The sequence below is a fragment of the Cydia pomonella genome, chromosome 5 (assembly GCF_033807575.1).
Source record: "Cydia pomonella isolate Wapato2018A chromosome 5, ilCydPomo1, whole genome shotgun sequence".
NCBI lineage: Eukaryota > Metazoa > Arthropoda > Insecta > Lepidoptera > Tortricidae > Cydia > Cydia pomonella.
In genome coordinates, this window is record NC_084707.1 from 22,068,187 (window position 1) to 22,087,212 (window position 19,026).

The window sequence follows — 19,026 nt, forward strand, 5'->3', positions numbered from 1 at the left end:
ATCGCATTGTGCGACGGGTGTGCGGGCGCAAGTCTGACACACCAAATGCATCGAGGTACATTCTGAATCTGTTTCTTGTTGTAGCTCCAAGAAAAGCTGGCGTGCATTTTTTGCAGCATGGACTACGAAGAGAAGACTACGCGGGGAGGCGATGTTGAGCCAAAATTGCCCTACGAACTCGCATGACTCTGCTGATTTAGCCTAAACTAACACATTACATAAACCAAATGTTATTTTTCATGTTAAATAATTACTACTAGTTTTTGCAAAGTTATATACAAAGCTTCTGCTTAATTTGAAAATGAATGAGTTAGTTCTTAAATACTATTAGTTCTTCAATATTCATGATTTGCTGTTTGTATCGTCTTTACTCTTGTCATGTGTGTGTCCAGTCCCAGATACATCCCACACAGCGCTCGTGAAAATCATCCAACAAACGTTAAGTGCCTAGATTACAAATAGAACGTCGGTCGATACGTTTCCCTTTTTGTCTCAGTTGTGAACTTCCGACAGACAACGTGACAGTTCATGTACAGGATACGGCGAACTAGTATAAGTGCGATCTGTCACATAAGCCTAGCTTCTCCAGAGCATCATGCATGCCGCGGGCTTAAAGTGCATAGGTCATTGATAGGACGTCGAGCGATACGTCGCCTGGGCGGTCCGGGCGTGCGCCGCTGACAGACGACATGATGTTATTACTAGCGCAAGCAACCCATCCAACCAGCTGAGTTACTTCAAATTCCGTTTGAAAACGAAATAATCAAGAGTATCGGTATGAGGTCGTTCATCCTGCACACTCTCCAATGTGATTAAAAGAGCCATAAAGCCGGGCATTCAATTTATTATGTAGAAACAACTCTGCTGCATGCCCTTTAAGCTAATGCGGGCGCCACATAATTTAAGTAAAATAATCCTGCGAGGCCCGACGTTAGTTTATATTACAGCTATTACAAAAAAGCGCAGGCAGGTATAGTGTATGTTTTGTGTGATCTCTAATAATTGTCTCAGGGCTCATTGTGTCAATCATACTAGTCTAAGTGCAACGGTTAGTAAGCTTGGGGAATACAAGACCTGAGGAAAGTGAAAATGGACAGCCACAATGCATGCAAATGCTAATGTTACATTTTGAAATTGCAATCGAAAGTTGTCATGCGCGGAAACAGAATGTTAATGTTGAAATTTTAATTAATTTTGTGCAACACTCAATAATTAAACGTATTGAATTAATCAGTAAAATAAAGTATGTATGTCGAGATAATATAGATACATTAAAATATGTGTAATGAAATTGTGTGAGTATATTTCGTAATGAAACCCGAGTTAGCTATAACTTTATGGCGAATTTATAATATAAATACTCGGCTCGTATATAAATTTTATATAAACATGGCTCAGTGCAATGGTGTCGGTTATTGTCATTTATAAACTACTGTTTGTTGTTTTTGTTATAAGAACATTCATTTTTGTATAAAATCTACTACGGAATGGAGTATCGTGACAAACCTTACTGGTTTAACGATACTTATTATAAATATGTTTATAGGATATATTCTGTATTGATTTTGTATGATTGTTTGTATTTTATTTTTATATCCATATTATTAAATGCTGACCCTGAGGTGAGAAATAAATAATAGGTTAATAATAAATACAGCTTTAAAGGCATCTAAAATAGTAACTTCTATTCCGAAGATACACGTCCTACTGGACACAGTACGTATTCACTTAACGCACAAGACGTTCCTGCTCATTGTATATCGAGCACTAATCTCTAAGGCTAGTTTATGTTTTCTCCCGACGATCAATTCTGACATTTTATACTATCATGAAGCCACGAATATTGCTCTTAAAAGTCACAACTTGATAAGCAGTCAAACTCGCACATTCAGATTTTTTCATATCTGAATCTTCGATATTCTATTTCAGGCCTAAGCACATTTTATTGGGGAGAACACTCGTCAATACCTTGTCCCATCGCATGTTTGATAAATGCAAGGAAATACGTCCATTAAGTATATCAAAATTGCGCGGCATGCGGAAATCACACGCATCCGGAATGCAATGGGAACAAATGTCTCTGTTGGCATTGTTTTGTGGAGTTATGGAGCACATTCCATCTGAAATGCTAATTTGTGTGATTGTTATCAGAACCCCTTCATTAATCGAGGCTGAATATTCTCATTTAACATGTGAATTAGGTATTATATCTAGGTCTATTGTGATATGACGTGGACAAAAAAGGGAGAAGGGGTTTACAAAAAAAAAATACTGAAACCCGATTGACGGATCGAGAACTTGCATGCAATTGCATGTAACTTTTCGGTACATTGCGATATTCGGTCAATCGACTGAATTCATTCTACTCTGAGTAGAATCTCATTCCAGGATTGTATCGAATAATATAAATAATTTTGAGACGTTCTCCTTTTCTTAAGACACGATTCATGACTATACCTATAATTAAGAACGTACTATCATTATCCATCCGTCGGAAGCTATACGGATAATGCGTAGTACTTATTTGATTCACAAAGAAAGTAATTACTAAAAAAAATAGCTCTAAGTCTTACTTTCAAAGATCATAGAAAAACAATAAAACGAGCACAATCAACGGCACGCACTGGTTTAATTGTACGCACTTGTAATAGTACGCAGCGAATGCAAAGCAGGGATACAATTAGCCTGACCCCGATGGGGAGTCAAGTGCAGTCGGGTTCCCACGACCACTCCCACGCAGACGGTTATGGAGGGCTTGGATCACTTTCAAACGTTCTATAAATCTAAGGGCATATTCTGAACCATTATTGATCATAAGTTTATGGACAACTCATAGAATTTGGAAGGTTTAGAACCTTCCAAACATAGCAGGTGGGTACCTGACTACTTAGAGTGGGTACTCTAAGCAGATATTCGAGAGGTTCGAAAGGATTGATTTTTTTATGAAGATTGACTTGGAAATTGCTTCACCAACAAAAGTCATAATAATTATATTTTTTAGAAACAAATTTCAGTATCTTATCATAAAAGTTGCTTAGTAATTATATTTTTTGGAAAACGTTTCGAAACAAATTTCTGATCTTACCATAAAGGTTGGAACGTTGCGAAGTTTCAAAAGTTTTGGGTAATCTTTATATTTTTCTTTGCTGCATTTTAATTCTGTTTTGTGGATAACTAGATACCTAAATTACCTAATAGATTTCGCTTTTCTAAACCCACCGAAGAAACACAAACATTATCAATCTCGTTGGTAGAGCATATTAAGTAACACCAGCATAAACGTACATCATGTATATTTACGATTACAACTTCATTATTAAATACAGTCGTATATTTGCACAAAACAGGACAGCTAAAGTTTACCGGTAAACCAATTATGACCCTGTAGAAGCCTAACGGGGAACCAAACCCGTTGTCAATTCGCGCGTGGCCCATCAGGCTCCCAGCATGGGCGCCGGCGGCGGCACCGATTTCCACGCATGCGCAGAGCAGCCGATATTATCGAAATCCGATTATCTAAAACTAATCGGCAGAAATGAATATTCATGAAAACTATTGGATTATTCGCTAAGACTTGTATATATTTATTTTGATTCTGTTTTGTGGATAGATCTGACAAGCTGAAAACAGTACAATAATTACATTTATCATGGCAATATTCTATAAAATAATGATATAATTTTAACAATACAAAAACTATTACATTCTCAATTACTCTGAAATTCGCTAAGATAGTTTTATTATTATAAGCGCTGTCCATATCTCTCTCCTTTTAATCAGAATTAAGTTATGTTTATGTATTGTGCGCTAGTAAGTTAAAGGGTCAGGTCAGGGTAGAATAATATATTCTAATTTTCATAATTAGACCTCACTTAAGTAGCTTACCCTTTAACCACTGTTAATATGGAGAAAATGTCAACGGCTTTGGAGCGCTGTTTGTAAATTTTCACAAGAATCATGATATATTATTGTTTACCAGTAGGTATTAGTGTAGGTACATAAATTTACCTCGATTTCTACGTTGTACGTAACATTTTTTTCTTGTTCAAGGGTTTTTGCGAACGTAATGAGATTTCGGAAGGATCGTGCGGTGCCGTAAATAGGTTTTGGCAAAAAATGAATGCGTGGTTCGAAACTTTATTAGCCTTGTGACTTGCAGTTATCGATGTCTCCTTAAGAACAAGCATTCGATTTGGTTCTTTTATAGGTGTGGTAAACACCCATTGATAGGTTAGGGCACTTAGTTTTTACAACATTTCGACATATTTTTTTTAATCGGATAAAACATGCCATGTTTGGTGAGCACCTTTTTAAATTAAAATTTATGTTATTCTTTACAGTTCTCGTGTATTACTAAGCTATTCAGGAATAACACTAAACTTTAAATCCTTCACCAAATTCAAAAGTAATGGTATATACGAACTAGTATTGCACATTTAAAGTCAATTACCTAAATAGGTGTTATGGATAATTAACCGTCACCGTTTTCCCTCTGGAGTCTGGACTGTTCACGTATGTTTAGTGTCTGACCTAAGTTTCGGTTCCGTCATAGAAATTACGTTTCAGCCGAAGGTTCAGTTTCAGCCACAAAACTGCCGAACCTTTTGGTCGCACCCGAAAGATGGGTTTCAAAGAGCAAGACCAACCGGCTCAAGAAATGCTCAATAAAAAAAAAACTATGGTTCCCGCAAAAAATCCGCTTTCAGTCGGTCACTATACTTATGTTTTCTGTACTTGCTGCCTCACCGATACGATTACATTGGAGATGAACCGTCGTCGCACCGTTTTTCATCGCCATAGGTTCGCAGGCGACGAGAGGTCGATCGAGAGTTCACCGGAGAAAACGGACCACTTATCCAGCCTTAACGGCTCAATTGCCTATTTGCACCGATTATGCAACATTTTATTTGTCGGCTATCCAATAAAATTGCCCAGGGTAATTGGAAACAGTAACCTAATAGACCAAAGGTTGTATAATGTTCTATAATGGAAGTTATTTGGGGCAAAGTTTCAGGTGTAGACAAAGGTTTATGTTACAGAAGTTATACAAGATACAGGGAATTTGTAAAAAATACAAGCCATGTATTATTCAACGCGGAACAGAGCATTTGCAGAGTTCTTAAAGTTCATTCCGAATAACGTAATGCCACTAATGCCGGTAACTTACACTCGATACGATGAGATATTTACTCTAGTATGTAGCAATGTCTTGAGAGAGTCTGTAAATTTAAGTGGTAATAAAATACACTATATGGACGCGGGATTTCATGGAAGTAGAATTTCTACTTGTAAAGCCAATGTGTAAGTAAATTAACCAACCGTAAATCGCCTAGTCGATCGTCTTGACCCCGCAAATAAATTATTGAGTTGATACTCGTATGACCAACGGGAGGAATAAGTAGTTCAAATTCTAGCATTTTGTATTTTTTTTTCATTTTTGCCATTTTGTACATTAACTTTTAGGCTTCTAAATCGCATCATTAACTAAAATCCAAAATAAACCATTTTTATTTTATATCTGGGGTTTTTCATAGATACTTTGTCTTCCAACTATCTATCGACTTTCTACGAATTTTTTCAAATAATTGATCATCCTTACAAAAGGACTCTATTTATATTATTGATATCAACTCTTACGAAAGTAGCACTGCCAATATTTTATGAAGTTTGAAGCCATCTGCATATGCCGGGTGATTAAACTCATTTTTAAACTTTTCCAACAATGTCAAGGGTCAGCAGGGCTTTCGCGAACTACGAATACGAAGTTTCTTTAGAGGAGATGAAAAAAATCAAAGCAAACCTTACACCTCATCACCTGGTACATAAGTAACACTTACCAGGCGCCTCGCAAGCCGTCATCTCGGTGATGAGGCCCTCGAGGTCTGGCGAAATGAGCCGCTCCTCGTCCTTCGAGTGAGTGTAGTCCAGCGCATGGTAGATGGCCAGCGCCAGGTTCACCACCAACTGTAACAAATATACACAGTTTTTGAACTCCGTTCATCTTTTTTACACATTTTTATTTAGCTTTACTGCATAGTTGTATTTGTTTCCTTCAAATCTTGTAACTTAAATTTTATGCAATATACAAACATGTAGCTGATCTCATGATGCAGTCGGAATATAACCAAAGGAGCTCCTCGATGGAAATACACAAAAACATCAAGTGCTGGGGGGCGATTTTTGAATTACGAGCGCTCGAATTCGTCACTCGAAAATCTGTGGAAAACGGCGAATTGACATTTTAGAAATACGAGCAATAGAAATTGGGAATCGAGTGGTATTGACGTTTTCAATTATATTAGTAGAATTTAAATGCCTACTAGTGGAGATAAATTTAAGGGAATTACACGAAATCAAGCACTCGAAATTAAAAAATCGGCCCCCTGGCTCATTAAAAAGGTCTTGAGAAGTACTTAGTAATAAGTACAGTTTGCAATAAAAGTTTGTGTCACGTAAAAACTTTTTGACACTAACTTGTTATATAGTCTGACCTTAGAATTTATCTACTAAGTACCTAATAACCAATTTTTCCCAAGTACAAAACCGTTTACTTCTTCAAAAAGCGCACGAAAGAACAATTTAGTTGCGGAAGCCAGTAATTTTCAAAATAACTTCATCTGATCATAAAGTGTTCAATCTAGCTATCTTCAATCTGATCGAAAATTGCTCTTTCATTTCATCTCCTGGCGTTATTCAATCGTGGATTGCACGTCCTAAACTTTGGCAGTGGTTTGATTTGAATAGCGAAGAAGTATAGGTTAAGGGCAAAAGTATAACTAATAGTAAAGGAGGTAAAAATTAGGGTACAGGCATAGGTAATAGGGAGAGTGGGTATATATAGGTATAGGTAGGTACTTTTGTTTATGCGTGTGTTTTCAATGACGGAACAGTTTGCGCCTCATTTTTAAGTACCCACGTCGCCATACTATAAATTTATAGAAAATTGGATACTTATGTTAGAGCACCAACTGTACACACAGCAACAAATCAGTGAGTGAGATCGATTTTGGTATTTCGATGTTCAGTAGCCCGTGTCACGTAACGCCATGTTTTTGGCGAATGAAGCTATTACACCATTACGCCGCGCGTGAGCGGCCCCGCCCGCCCGCGCTGCGCAAACGCAGCCTATAGACCTTTTAATGCCGTTTTAATAGGGATTTGTGTTGGGAAAATAATGCATTATAAACAAATCAACTTGAAATTCGAAACAATAGTACGAAAGTTTCTTAAGCAAAAGAGTATTTTACCTTAGCTTGCGGGTTCGTATTCAACTCACTATACCAACCTCCCAATAAACTGAGGATAATATATATTTTTTTTAATCTGTGTATATACCTATATTTAAAAAAAAAAAAAAAAAAACTTAGCGGACCTTGATGTGTAAGGAGTTATATTCGTCTTAGTTATGGGATAGTAAGCCAGGTTATAATTATTTAATAGTCGGCTTTATATCAATTTCCTTTGACTAATAGAACTTAAGTGAACTTTACAGCTTATAAATTATATACACTAGGTTGTTACCTATATCAAACTAATTAATTAACCGTTAGGATCCGTCCATAAAGTCATTACTCTAGCTCATGCCTGGAAACACCGTAATAAACGCCGTGTTAATGTCGTGTCGGTCAAATTAAATTAATTGACGCAAACAACTTGTTATTCATATTTATATGAATTAACTATTGCTATTATGATGTGTCTACTATTTGTATATGGGCTGCCAAAACCCAAGATGGGTAACACCATCGAATGACATTTGTCCGCGTTTTATAACGTGTTATGGAAAACAAAATACAAAATGTACACTTATATGTTTTATAATACATACGTGTTATGTTATAGAAAAAGTTTCCTGACCAACTCCTATACTGTTCAGGCGATACGCCTGTGTAACGACTTTCCACTCAATATCAGTACCCCTAGTGTAAATTTATTCGATACCGAGACGTGACGCACGCGTTTGGGTTAAGTCTTATTTTGTATGGGATTTTGAGTTTCCAAAACGTCCCGCTTGGCGCGCTGTTTCTAAATCCCATACAAAATGAGATTTAACGCAAATGCGTACGTCACGTTTCGCTATCGAATAAATTAACATTAGGGGTACAGAAAAGCTCAAATTAAATTCACTTTCAAGCGCATGCTGCGCAAACATTTATTTGAGATGTAAGTAAATGTTTCAGAGCAGGTAACATGTGTAATGTATATAAATATAGATATTTGTGTAAGTATATCATACAAAGTAAATGTCTCAGTTTATGATTTCAATATAATATTATATATATGACTCAATGGTTGACTTGACTGGTAGAGAATGTTGTACTTATTATTTTATGTGAAATAATGTATAAATAAATAAAAATATTGTAACCTAATTTCTTGATCATACTAAATGCGTTTGCGATAAACATTGAAACAATTGGTCACATATATATTTTTATTCTGAGCAAGTCAGTACGGGTAATAGTAGCCATGTCGTAACTTTTAATTGAGAGGATGCTAAACGCAAATAGAAAACAAGTAAGATGATCAAATGCATTAATTGGTAAATGTTTTCAGTGATAAATAGCCGGATGATATTAATATTGGTGCTTTCTATGCAGGTTTGTTTCATTTTACCAAAATTGGCAAGCTCTCTAAACCGGCTGGGGTTCGCTACTAAATTACGCTTGTTTCATCTGAATTAGTAAATATTATCTAGTTTTATATCCTTTCTGATTTCAATGACAGATATCACACCGTAAAAAGACATGGAACTGTCAGCGCCTTTTTAAAAGAATACCTGTCTCCATATTGTCTTTCTGTTCTCCGGTCGGAATCCGTCAACTTTCGGGCCGCTGTGCTAAACGAACTTACCGCATTATGCCTCCGTCGAACAGTAAATAGTATACATACAAACCTAACCTGGTAAATAAGAAAGCCTCAGACAGAACACATATAATTGCCGGCCGAGGCGAAGATGAAGAGCCGATAAAAAGAGATATTTCCTCTTGACTGACCTACTACTGCGTACCTGCGTACCATTCATTCAGGATTTGATTAATTCATCACCCTCTAAATTGCAATCTGTCATATACTTACCTACTCATTATGTGGACCAAGTCAAAATTCGTGATCACCACACATTAACGCTCTCTTAGGTACTAATTTTGCATGATTTTCGCTTAAACAGCCATAATATACTCGTAACAAACTAACACTTCCCTAATGATATTATTCGATAAGAATAAGACGTTAATATACACCTTGCGTTTGACCCGCGACCTGGCGATGACATAAACTCCGAAACAACTCTATTACATTACAAAAATTCGCACTCAAATGTCAGAATCATTCAGGCAGATTGGCGCCATGTCATAACACCTAACGAACATAATTACATAGTTTATACATCCATTACAAATAATCGCGGGCGGTTCAAACCTCTTGCACATGTGTTATTCTTTTTTTTTACTAAACACTCTAAAACCAGTATAAATTTGACCTCTGTATCCCCAGCAAACATTTGGGAATGGATGTTACTATTATACTGGTCCTTCCAAAGCTTTTGATCAAGAATAACTATCGACGCAGACCCGTGACTATCAGAGCCAACCAGCGGAAAGTGCTCCTATGCTATTGTGGCTAATCCACTTCGATTATAGCCTTTATTACGAGGGTAGAAGGTTTATGGATTAAGGTGGAATCTCACATGTTGCTCAACAGCTCTGCAACCGCTCCTGCAACGTCACGCTACACACTCCATTAAATAAGGTTTGGCAATAAGATTAATGAGAGGAAGCTATGGGAGTATTCTAAAGCTCTATCTACATCTGAGCAGCCGGGCACAGGGCAGCAGGTTGTTTACCCTATTAAACCCATCATCCATCGTGATTATTGTTCCAAGTCTTGAAGCAGTGTCAGTGAAGACTAGTCTAGACGAAATGTGTTGTATTTAATAAGTGCCATCTGTCACTTGACTTGGCAAAAGTGAATCTTGGCCACTATTTCTTGGCATACGTATTAGGTATTTTTGTACATATTTTTCGTATCATTAACCCAAGTATAGACACATAGATAGATTCCTCGGAAGTTCTTGTCCTGAACAATAAAATAGTGTACATGTCAACATTCAGCTCTTATCTTATTTTTTACTACTGAATGTACGCAGTAACTTGCTATATTTATATGAATACTACTCAAATGAGAACACAGCTGGATGTGAAATTATACATAATTATTTTCAATTCGTTCTACAACCTCTTTTATTCCTCATTTATTTTATTTTTTTTATTCATTTATATATTTTATTTTATCGTTCAGTTGCCATTGATGCCAAACTAAATGTAATGATGCGTAAATAATCACAAAAGGTAGACATAATGTTTGGCATAACAATAATTATTTGTGGTTGATGAATGAACTTACAACTGTAAATATCACATTAATTGCTTTTAAAATGCTATAATGTGCAAATCATTCGTACAACGTTACTTATTTAAATTTAATTAAGATGAAAGTGCGTTAACATTCAGTTGTATTTTTTATGTTACAGATTAAAAAACTACATACATACATGGTGCTGAAATTACATCATATCGTTTATCCAATACTTGTTGCTCTTTCAAAAAATCTTCTGGTCGTCTCGTTGTAATTCGGGCCGATAGATGAGAACAAACAACGAACTAAGTATATCCGACGTCCAGTCTGGCCTAGTGAGTAGTGACCATCTATGAAGTCGACGGTCCTGGATTCGAATCCCGGTAAGGGCATTTATTTGTGTGATGAACATGAACACAGATATTTGTTCCTGAGTCATGGACGTATTCTATGTATATACGTATGTATATCGTACCCAATCAAAACTTGTATTCACCAATCACTACTTTTTTTATAATAGCGCAGGGAATGGTGTATTCAAAGCTGCGGGCGAGGTATATTTACGGAGAAGAGATACCTTTCAGTGATATGTGTTAGATAAATGTCAGTCATATGATCTTCGTCTATATATATTCCATCGCTGATAAGAACAGGCATATCGTATATTTCAACCATTTATAATAAAAGTTGAAAACATTAGGATGGACTGTCTATAGATATACGATATAATAACTGGCCGAAACCACCCCTAACCGTTTAATCCGTCAATAGCCTGCATAGTGCATCTGTTATCGGCTGCATTGTATTCAAATCACGTGTTGCATTGTATTGCGCGAGCGCAAACAGAAACAATAACACCGTCCGATTTACGCGCCTGCGTGCCACGCTAATGCCGAGTTTACGTGAGCTTAGTAGTAGTAGTGCCTAATCACTAATCACCTTATTGTACAAAAATAGGTTCAGACAAAATTTACATAAATTGAGGTATAAAGGCGAACTTATCGCTATAAGGGATCACTTTCAATGTCATCATGTATAAAAACATTATATAAGTTAAGTGTCTGCACAAGTGAATTTTGCTGATTTCCAAAGCGGGTAACTACCCTGAACAGAAATCTTCTATTTTATCGTCTTGTTGACGACATTACTGAAACAAATAAAATTGACCATTAAGAGCTTACTGATTGATTAGATAATGCTTAGTTAGATACTACTTGAATTATTTTCAGTTATCTTTAGGGACTGTATTAGTGCTTAGTTTTAGTGATATTGACATTTCGGGTAATGGAAGTCAATCGTATTTTATAATGACAGTAACACACACACTTCTACCTTTCACAGAAGGTTCTACTAATACTTGACAGGTAGTGTGAACAGTTATGAGGGAAGAATAGCTTTGCGATCCTAACTAAATAACGGTACTTTTTCTATGAAATTTCCATTTCGGGAGATAACGGTTTCCAATAACTAAATCTTAACAAATCACTTTGATTTTGAAGTCGATCGCTTCAGCATAATATAGTCTAGGTTTATAGGTTTCGCTTTAAAAAAAATATTGTATGGCAAATTAAAATAAATAGGAAAACTTATAAACCTATGTAAAATATTTAGATGTGCATTTTTTTATGACAAAGTACGTGGTATACTCCCCTCTTAAGCAAACTATTACATATTGCAAATTACAATGGACCCGTTGAACGTCGTGCTAATAATATTCCTCTAACCGTTGGCGTTTTATATGTATAAAATGTGTAAGTAATCAACTACTAGCCACACTTGGAACTGCGCTTAATTACTGGGCAATAACTACTTAAGATAAATACTAACCTCGTGTAATCCTAACCTTACGTCAATAGACCGTACTCTTATCGGAACTGTTGCATATTACCTTTGGTAACCGTACGGTGCTTGCACAATAAGGACATATCCCTAAACAAAATTCTTATCGCTAAATACTCTTGGAAAGTGTGACAAGTTTTCAGTCCAATTATGACATTTACAATAAAGATGACAAAGGTATTACTATATGCTTTAAAATTGAATGGTCCTGATGAGTAAAAGAGGGAAAATGAAGATAAGCAGTTATTTATTAACGGGTTGAAACAATGCTTGTAGTTTTAAAGGTGATAAATACGGGATAGGAGCGAGTAAAACCACAGACGGCCGTTAGCGCACTGGCATATATTTAAACAACTAACAGCGTGTGGACGCAGCCTCACGCACACATATGTAACACTTCCTCCCCCTAGTTACATAACTAACCTAAAAATATTTCTTAAAACTAATATTGGTACGCTTGCGTAATAATCTTTTGGGGACTATTGGCGCATCACTTGCCACGTCTGGCAAATCTGGTCCCTGGCCTTCTGCTTCCGCCTCATGGAATTCATCCTCATCATCTGAGCTTATCCCCTCATTTCTCACTTCAGCCTTTGTCTTACTTCCTTCCTCTACGGGGTCGTCCGATGATGTGGCCATAGTCCGCGCGAGCGATGGACCCGGCAGTGGTCCATGGGTTGGTATCGCCAATGGCGACGGCAGCGGTGTTTGCGGCGGCGGCGGCGGCGTTTGCGGCGGCGGCGGCGGCGTTTGCGGCGGCGGCGGCGGCGGCGTTTGCGGCGGCGGCGGCGTTTGCGGCGGCGGCGGCTTTTGCGGCGGCGGCGGCGTTTGCAGCGGCGGCGGCGATGGCGGCGGCGGCGTTTGTGGCGGCGGCGCAAGAAGTGCAGAGGGTAAGGGTATCTCAGGTAAGTCACAATCTAGTGCGTCACAATAATCCCAATTACTTTGATTACCTTTGTACTTATGCATATGATTTTTATGTTTTTTAATACATACTGAAGAAATAATGTCTTTTATTAAGTATACAACTTTGCCCAGTCTTCTTTCAACCACACCTTTAGACCAAGTGAACTTGTTTTTATTGGTAAATTTTTTGTATAGAACGCATTCACCCGTTGTAAAGGTTTCATTATTCTTCCGATTCAGCTTGTTATTTTGCGAACACTGTTTATTTTTGACAAGATTAGCCAGAGTGACTGATGGGGATGAGGGCGTTGGCGTAACCGGATGCAGTAAATCTAAACGCGATCTTAATTTGCGTCCATATACTAGTTCAGTTGGTGAAGAGCCCGTGGTAGAATGAACGGAGTTCCTATAATTGAACAAGTACTGTAATAGTTTAACCTTACTGTCTCGTACATTACGTCCTGTTAGTAAACTGGATTTGATCCCCTTTTTGATCACTTTGACCATAGTCTCCGCTTGACCATTACTGGCCGGGTGGTAGGCAGGTGACGTCATGTGTCGTATACCGTTTAAGTTACAAAAGGCGGTGAACTCGTGCGAACAAAAGGATGAACCGTTATCACTTACGATGACCGCAGGTAATCCGAACCTCGAAAAAAACTCACACAATTTATCTACGACCGCCATTGATGATGTCGTGTTTCCCATATCATAGACCTCCACCCATTTAGAGTATGCATCCACAACGATTAAATATGTGTGGTTATTTATAGGACCCAGAAAATCAATGTGGAGCCTAAAAAATACCGTGGGGGGTAAGTCCCAATGTGCTAATGGAACTCGCGCCGGAGATGGGCGTAATTGAATGCAAACGTCGCACGAACCTATCATTTTTTCTATTGCTTCGTCTATACCGGGAAACCATAACCTTGAACGTGCCTCCGCTTTAGTCTTGACGATACCTAAGTGAGAGGTATGTAATTCAGACAACACTTTTCCCTGTAATTTTCCCGGTATAACTACTTTATGACCCCTCATAACACACCCGTTCTCTATTGATAATTGTGTACGACATAAAAAAAATGGTTTGATTTTTATATCGTTAACTTTATGAGGCCAGCCAGTCACGGTATACTTAATTACCTGTTGTAGAACAATGTCTTTACTAGTTTCATTACGAAGCTCATTAACAGAAATTGGCATATTACCATCCGTGACAAAACAAATGTATGCAGCTCGATCCCAAACATCGCGCGGGTCGACCCGAGTTGCATCCTCCCCGCTCCCTCGCGGCGGCAAGCAAGCCCGCGATAAGTAGTCCGCGCTGTTATCAGCGCTGCGTACGTATTCTATGACGTAATTATAGCCACTTAGAAACATTGCGTATCTTTGTAATCTATTCGCAGATACTTCGGGAATGCCACGCTCGGGATGAAAAATGCTGGTTAAGGGTTTATGATCTGTGCGTAAAACGAATGGTACCGACCTTCCATACAGATACTGGTGATATCGACGTATACCAAACACGATACTAGTAGCTTCCTTCTGTAACTGCGAGTAACGTTTTTCGGCTGCGTTAAGACTGCGCGAGGCAAAGGAAACCGGTTTTTCGGTGCCATCTGATTCGATCTGTGATAAAATAGCAGATAGACCGGTGGGGGATGCATCAACTGTTAAAATGACCTTCGCGTTAGGGTTGAAATGCGCAAGTACCTGATCCGACGCTAAGACACTTTTAATGTTATTAAACGCGATGTCATGCTCGCTAGACCAATGCCACTTTATACCTTTTTTTAATAGGTCATACAATGGACTCAGGATTGTCGATGCTTCCGGTACAAAATTCCGGTAATAATTTACGAGCCCTAAGAAAGACTGTAACTCGTTAACATTCTTAGGTTTAGGTGCATTTACCATCGCTTCTATTTTGTCCGATGATTTTTTTAACCCGCTTTTATTGATGACATACCCTAAGTATGAAACTTCGTCCTGGAAAAACACGCACTTTTCCCTTTGTAGTGTTAACCCCGCTGATTGCAACCGCTTAAGGACTGCGTGCAACCGGTTCAAGTGCTGCTGCTCATCACTGCCCGTGATGAGCACGTCGTCCAACAAGCACAACACGCCATCCATGCCCGCTAGTAGACTTTCCATAGCACGCTGGAAAATCGCTGGTGCCGAGGACAGACCGAATACTAACCTTGTATATTTATAAAGGCCTCGGTGTGTATTTATACACGTTATGTTTTGCGAGGCCTCGTCGAGCATAAACTGATTATATGCCATCGATAAATCAAGTTTAGAAAATTGTTTGCCGCCACACAGTTTGGAAAATAGCTCATTTGCGGTAGGTAGCGGGTATTGCTCAACGACTAGCTGTTTATTTATACTCACAGAGTAATCTGCGCATAGTCTAACGGTTCCGTTTCGTTTTAATACGGGAACAATTGGGGATGCATATTCGGAGTGTTCGACCGGAACGAGAACGCCTAGATCGACTAGCCTGTCTATCTCCCTATCGATCTTATCTCGCAACGCAAACGCGATCGGCCGGGCCTTAATAAAAACCGGTTTTGAGTTTTCCTTCAAAGTTAATTTAATTTTAGTTTTATTGTAACAGCCAAGTTTATCCGAGAAAAGCTGAGGATATTCTTTTTGTAACCTTTTAATTATAGATTCGTCACTACAATAATGCACAGGGGTTAATTGTAAATCAAATGTAGAAATGAAATCTCTTCCCAGCAGTGGGGGGCCCTCATCACAGACTACATATGCGTTTATCGAACGCGTGCTCCCCGCGTATGAAATGGGTAACGGAATCATTCCTATACACCGAATACGTTCTCCAGAATAACCGTGCAGCCTTTTGTTCGTGGATCGTAAAGGAATGTCATTAAAACTTGTATTGTACATATTTTGCGGCAAAACAGTGACGGCACTGCCAGTGTCAATTTCAAATTTAAATTCTTTTTTACGAATAGTGACGGTTTCGACCATAGGCTCTCCGCGAACTGAACGAATAAAATAAATCTTACCGTCGTCGTCATCGCCCTCATCCTCTGGTCTCAAATTAACGTACTTCACTTTACACATTCTACGCAAATGTCCCTTTTCATGACACTTTTTGCACACGAAATTTGTAAAACGACACTCTGCAGGCTTATGATTTGTGTAACCGCAAACCGTACACGGAACCTTCGCGACACCATCGTTTTTCTTCGGGATCTTCGAAATTTTCAACAGCTGATCAGCGCCGCTTTCTGAACTCGATGCCACAGCCCCCGCGCTGGCACACCGAATAGTTTCTGCCAACTGGACTGCCTTAGCCAGCGTCAACTCTTTTAAATTCTGGGCATAAAGCTTTTCCTTCTCCCGGCCCGGCAACATGCCCATCAGGAACCGGTCACGCAGAGCCTCTTCCACATTCGCCAATTCACAGTGTGCAGTCAGACCACGGAGCCTCGCCGCCCATTGCGTGTGAGACTCGCCTACCTGCTGTGATGCGGAGTAGAACTTATGACGCTCCCCGAAGCCCACCCGTGTCGGTGTAAAATGTCCGTCTAAAAGTGCCAAAATATCCTCGAATGGCACGCTTTCCAATTGCTTTGGCAACGCCAAATCCTCAATTAATTTAAACGTGCCTTCGCTGAGTGCGCTTAAAAGAATGGCTTTTCTCTTCTTCCCCGTAGCGTCTGTCGTCCCGTCCAAATCATTAGCCAAAAAAAATTGTTGAATCCTGCCTTTGTAGCTCTTCCAACTTTGGCTAGCGTGATCAAAAATAGTTAAAATACCGAGATTAGCATTTGCCATGTTTTTTTTTTTTGCGGAACGGGTAGATTGCGCACGCGAGTCGCCACTGATAAATACGGGATAGGAGCGAGTAAAACCACAGACGGCCGTTAGCGCACTGGCATATATTTAAACAACTAACAGCGTGTGGACGCAGCCTCACGCACACATATGTAACAAAAGGGAACGCCCATTCCACACCCTGCAAGTTCTAGAAGGATCCGAGTGTGATGTCGACTTATGTTTGGTGTGCCACGTAAAGTATCCATCATGAAGCCTTTCGGGGATACAAACAAGACAGTGTAACTGTTGTACAGACACTACAGACGGATATACCAGAAGCATTAGAGATCTTGACGGGTCAGTAACTTCCAACATTAGACCATTACTCACTGTAGCAGCCAATATTGAGATTACTGAGCCGGTATCAACCCAACTGGCGGCTACCGGCCAGCGGGCGTGGGCGCCAGATTTGCGATTTAAATGCTTGCATAAAACCAGCCGTGGGAAACCCGTGATATACGAGACGCTGATAGTCCGATATCGGCAATGCGTGAAGCAATGTGTGCAGTTGAAAGCTGTGCAATGACAAATCGATTGAACTTAACAAGAGGCCACGAAACAATGCGGTCCGAATAATTTCGCTGATGTTGGCGTTTGATCGCGTCGATCGTCATGTTTTTATTAACATTTGTATGGAACGGTTTTAAGCGACGACCAAATTCGTTAGGAGTGTTTTTCTTTATAAACAAGGGCATAGGTGGTTATTACACTGGATGTGATTGCACGTCGCTCCAATGTTTGAGAGACAACGCAATGTGCGTATTATAGCGACATTCCGCTCGCACATTGGAGCGACGACGTGAGAATCGCATCCAGTGTGATGACCGTCTTAGCATACTCGGTCGTTTATTGATCACTTATATGCGGAATATTATTCTGATTCTGACTTATGACATTCTTTGACCTATTCAATTTTGTTTTAAATACTACTGTACGAGTACTATAGACTTGCCCATTTGCCAAATGGGTATATCTCCCAAGAGCTACATTGTTACAAATACACACCCTGTATTTCTTAATATCGCTTTCATTTCAGACTTATTAATATTAGGTTGCACCCGATCTCATTTCCTAGGCCCTACATCGTCCGTTGACCCCCGCAGTCTTGATAACCCGGAGGGTTCAGTAGGGCATTGTCTTGTAAGGAAATTCGGGGCCAACACTGCCTTAGAAGGGCCAGGGAAAGTTATAGTGATTATTGTTTACGGACAAGATGGCAATTATCTGTGGGTTAAATGGAGCTTAAGGAGCGGTGAATAGAAGGAAAGTGCTGAACTGGCTGTACACATAAATATCAAAGGATAATCTTGCAAAACGAGCTAGTTCCACGGTAAGCTGTGTTATGGATACTAGACTACGATAAACATACTTATGAATATCATTATCCTCATTAATAGCCTATAAGAGGCCTATAAGAGTCCTACCTACCTAACCTACTCCGACGGCCTACCGCGAAATTTCGGTTTTCGTGTTTCGCGGTAGGCCCTCTGATTTGCTACGAGTAGAGTCAGCATCAAAAGTAACGGGTCAGACTACGCGTCAAAAGTATCTAGCATTCTCAAATACCTTAACGAATAGGTTGAAAGATATATGTCATTGAGTTAATATTACTATAGATAGAGAAGCCATACCAAACAATGAAATTGTCGCAATAATCGCATCCTCCACCACGCGACCAAAACGTCGTAAGCGCCGAAAACTAATGGCACTTACGCGTTCAGGTCGCAAGATTTGCGGTCCACTTCTATGGTTTGTTGTTAAAACATCAACAACTCATAGCTCAGTATACTACTTTAGAACGCAAACTGTAGATATATGTCTACATTTAGAAAATCATTCCAGGATGACAGATACTTTTGGAGACTCCATAAAAAATTTACCACCTAATATTTACGAGCGCTATCTTGTGACAAGTATTTAACGTTGCAGAAGAGATTAATTTAAATACGGATGAGGATTATTTCGAGGCATGACAAATAACTCAGAGGATTCATTGCCCAATACTCGGTTTTTTTTTTCGCTGGGCGAAGCATGATTCCTCACAGCTATAATCACATCCTTCTCCATAAGTAC

General features: G+C 39.0%; 2 protein-coding genes across 5 annotated transcripts in view; both read right to left on the reverse strand.

Moving 5' to 3' along the window:
- The window catches only part of LOC133518101 (protein spire), a 265,504-nt gene that overhangs the window by 118,408 nt on the left and 128,070 nt on the right, over positions 1 to 19,026 (reverse strand). For all 4 annotated transcript variants that reach the window (XM_061851682.1, XM_061851684.1, XM_061851681.1 and 1 more), the window contains exon 3: positions 5,838 to 5,964. In XM_061851682.1, coding sequence (XP_061707666.1) covers positions 5,838 to 5,964 — 127 coding nt within the window. The remainder of the gene's footprint in view (positions 1 to 5,837; positions 5,965 to 19,026) is intronic.
- Positions 12,605 to 17,071, reverse strand: LOC133518100 (uncharacterized protein K02A2.6-like). The gene has a single exon (XM_061851679.1). The coding sequence runs from the start codon at positions 16,909 to 16,911 to the stop codon at positions 12,619 to 12,621; it is 4,293 nt and encodes a 1,430-aa protein (XP_061707663.1). The 5' UTR covers positions 16,912 to 17,071; the 3' UTR covers positions 12,605 to 12,618.

Excerpts from the sequence above, each read along its gene's own strand:
- LOC133518100 (XM_061851679.1), bottom strand. The coding sequence starts at position 16,911 with ATGGCAAATGCTAATCTCGGTATTTTAACTATTTTTGATCACGCTAGC.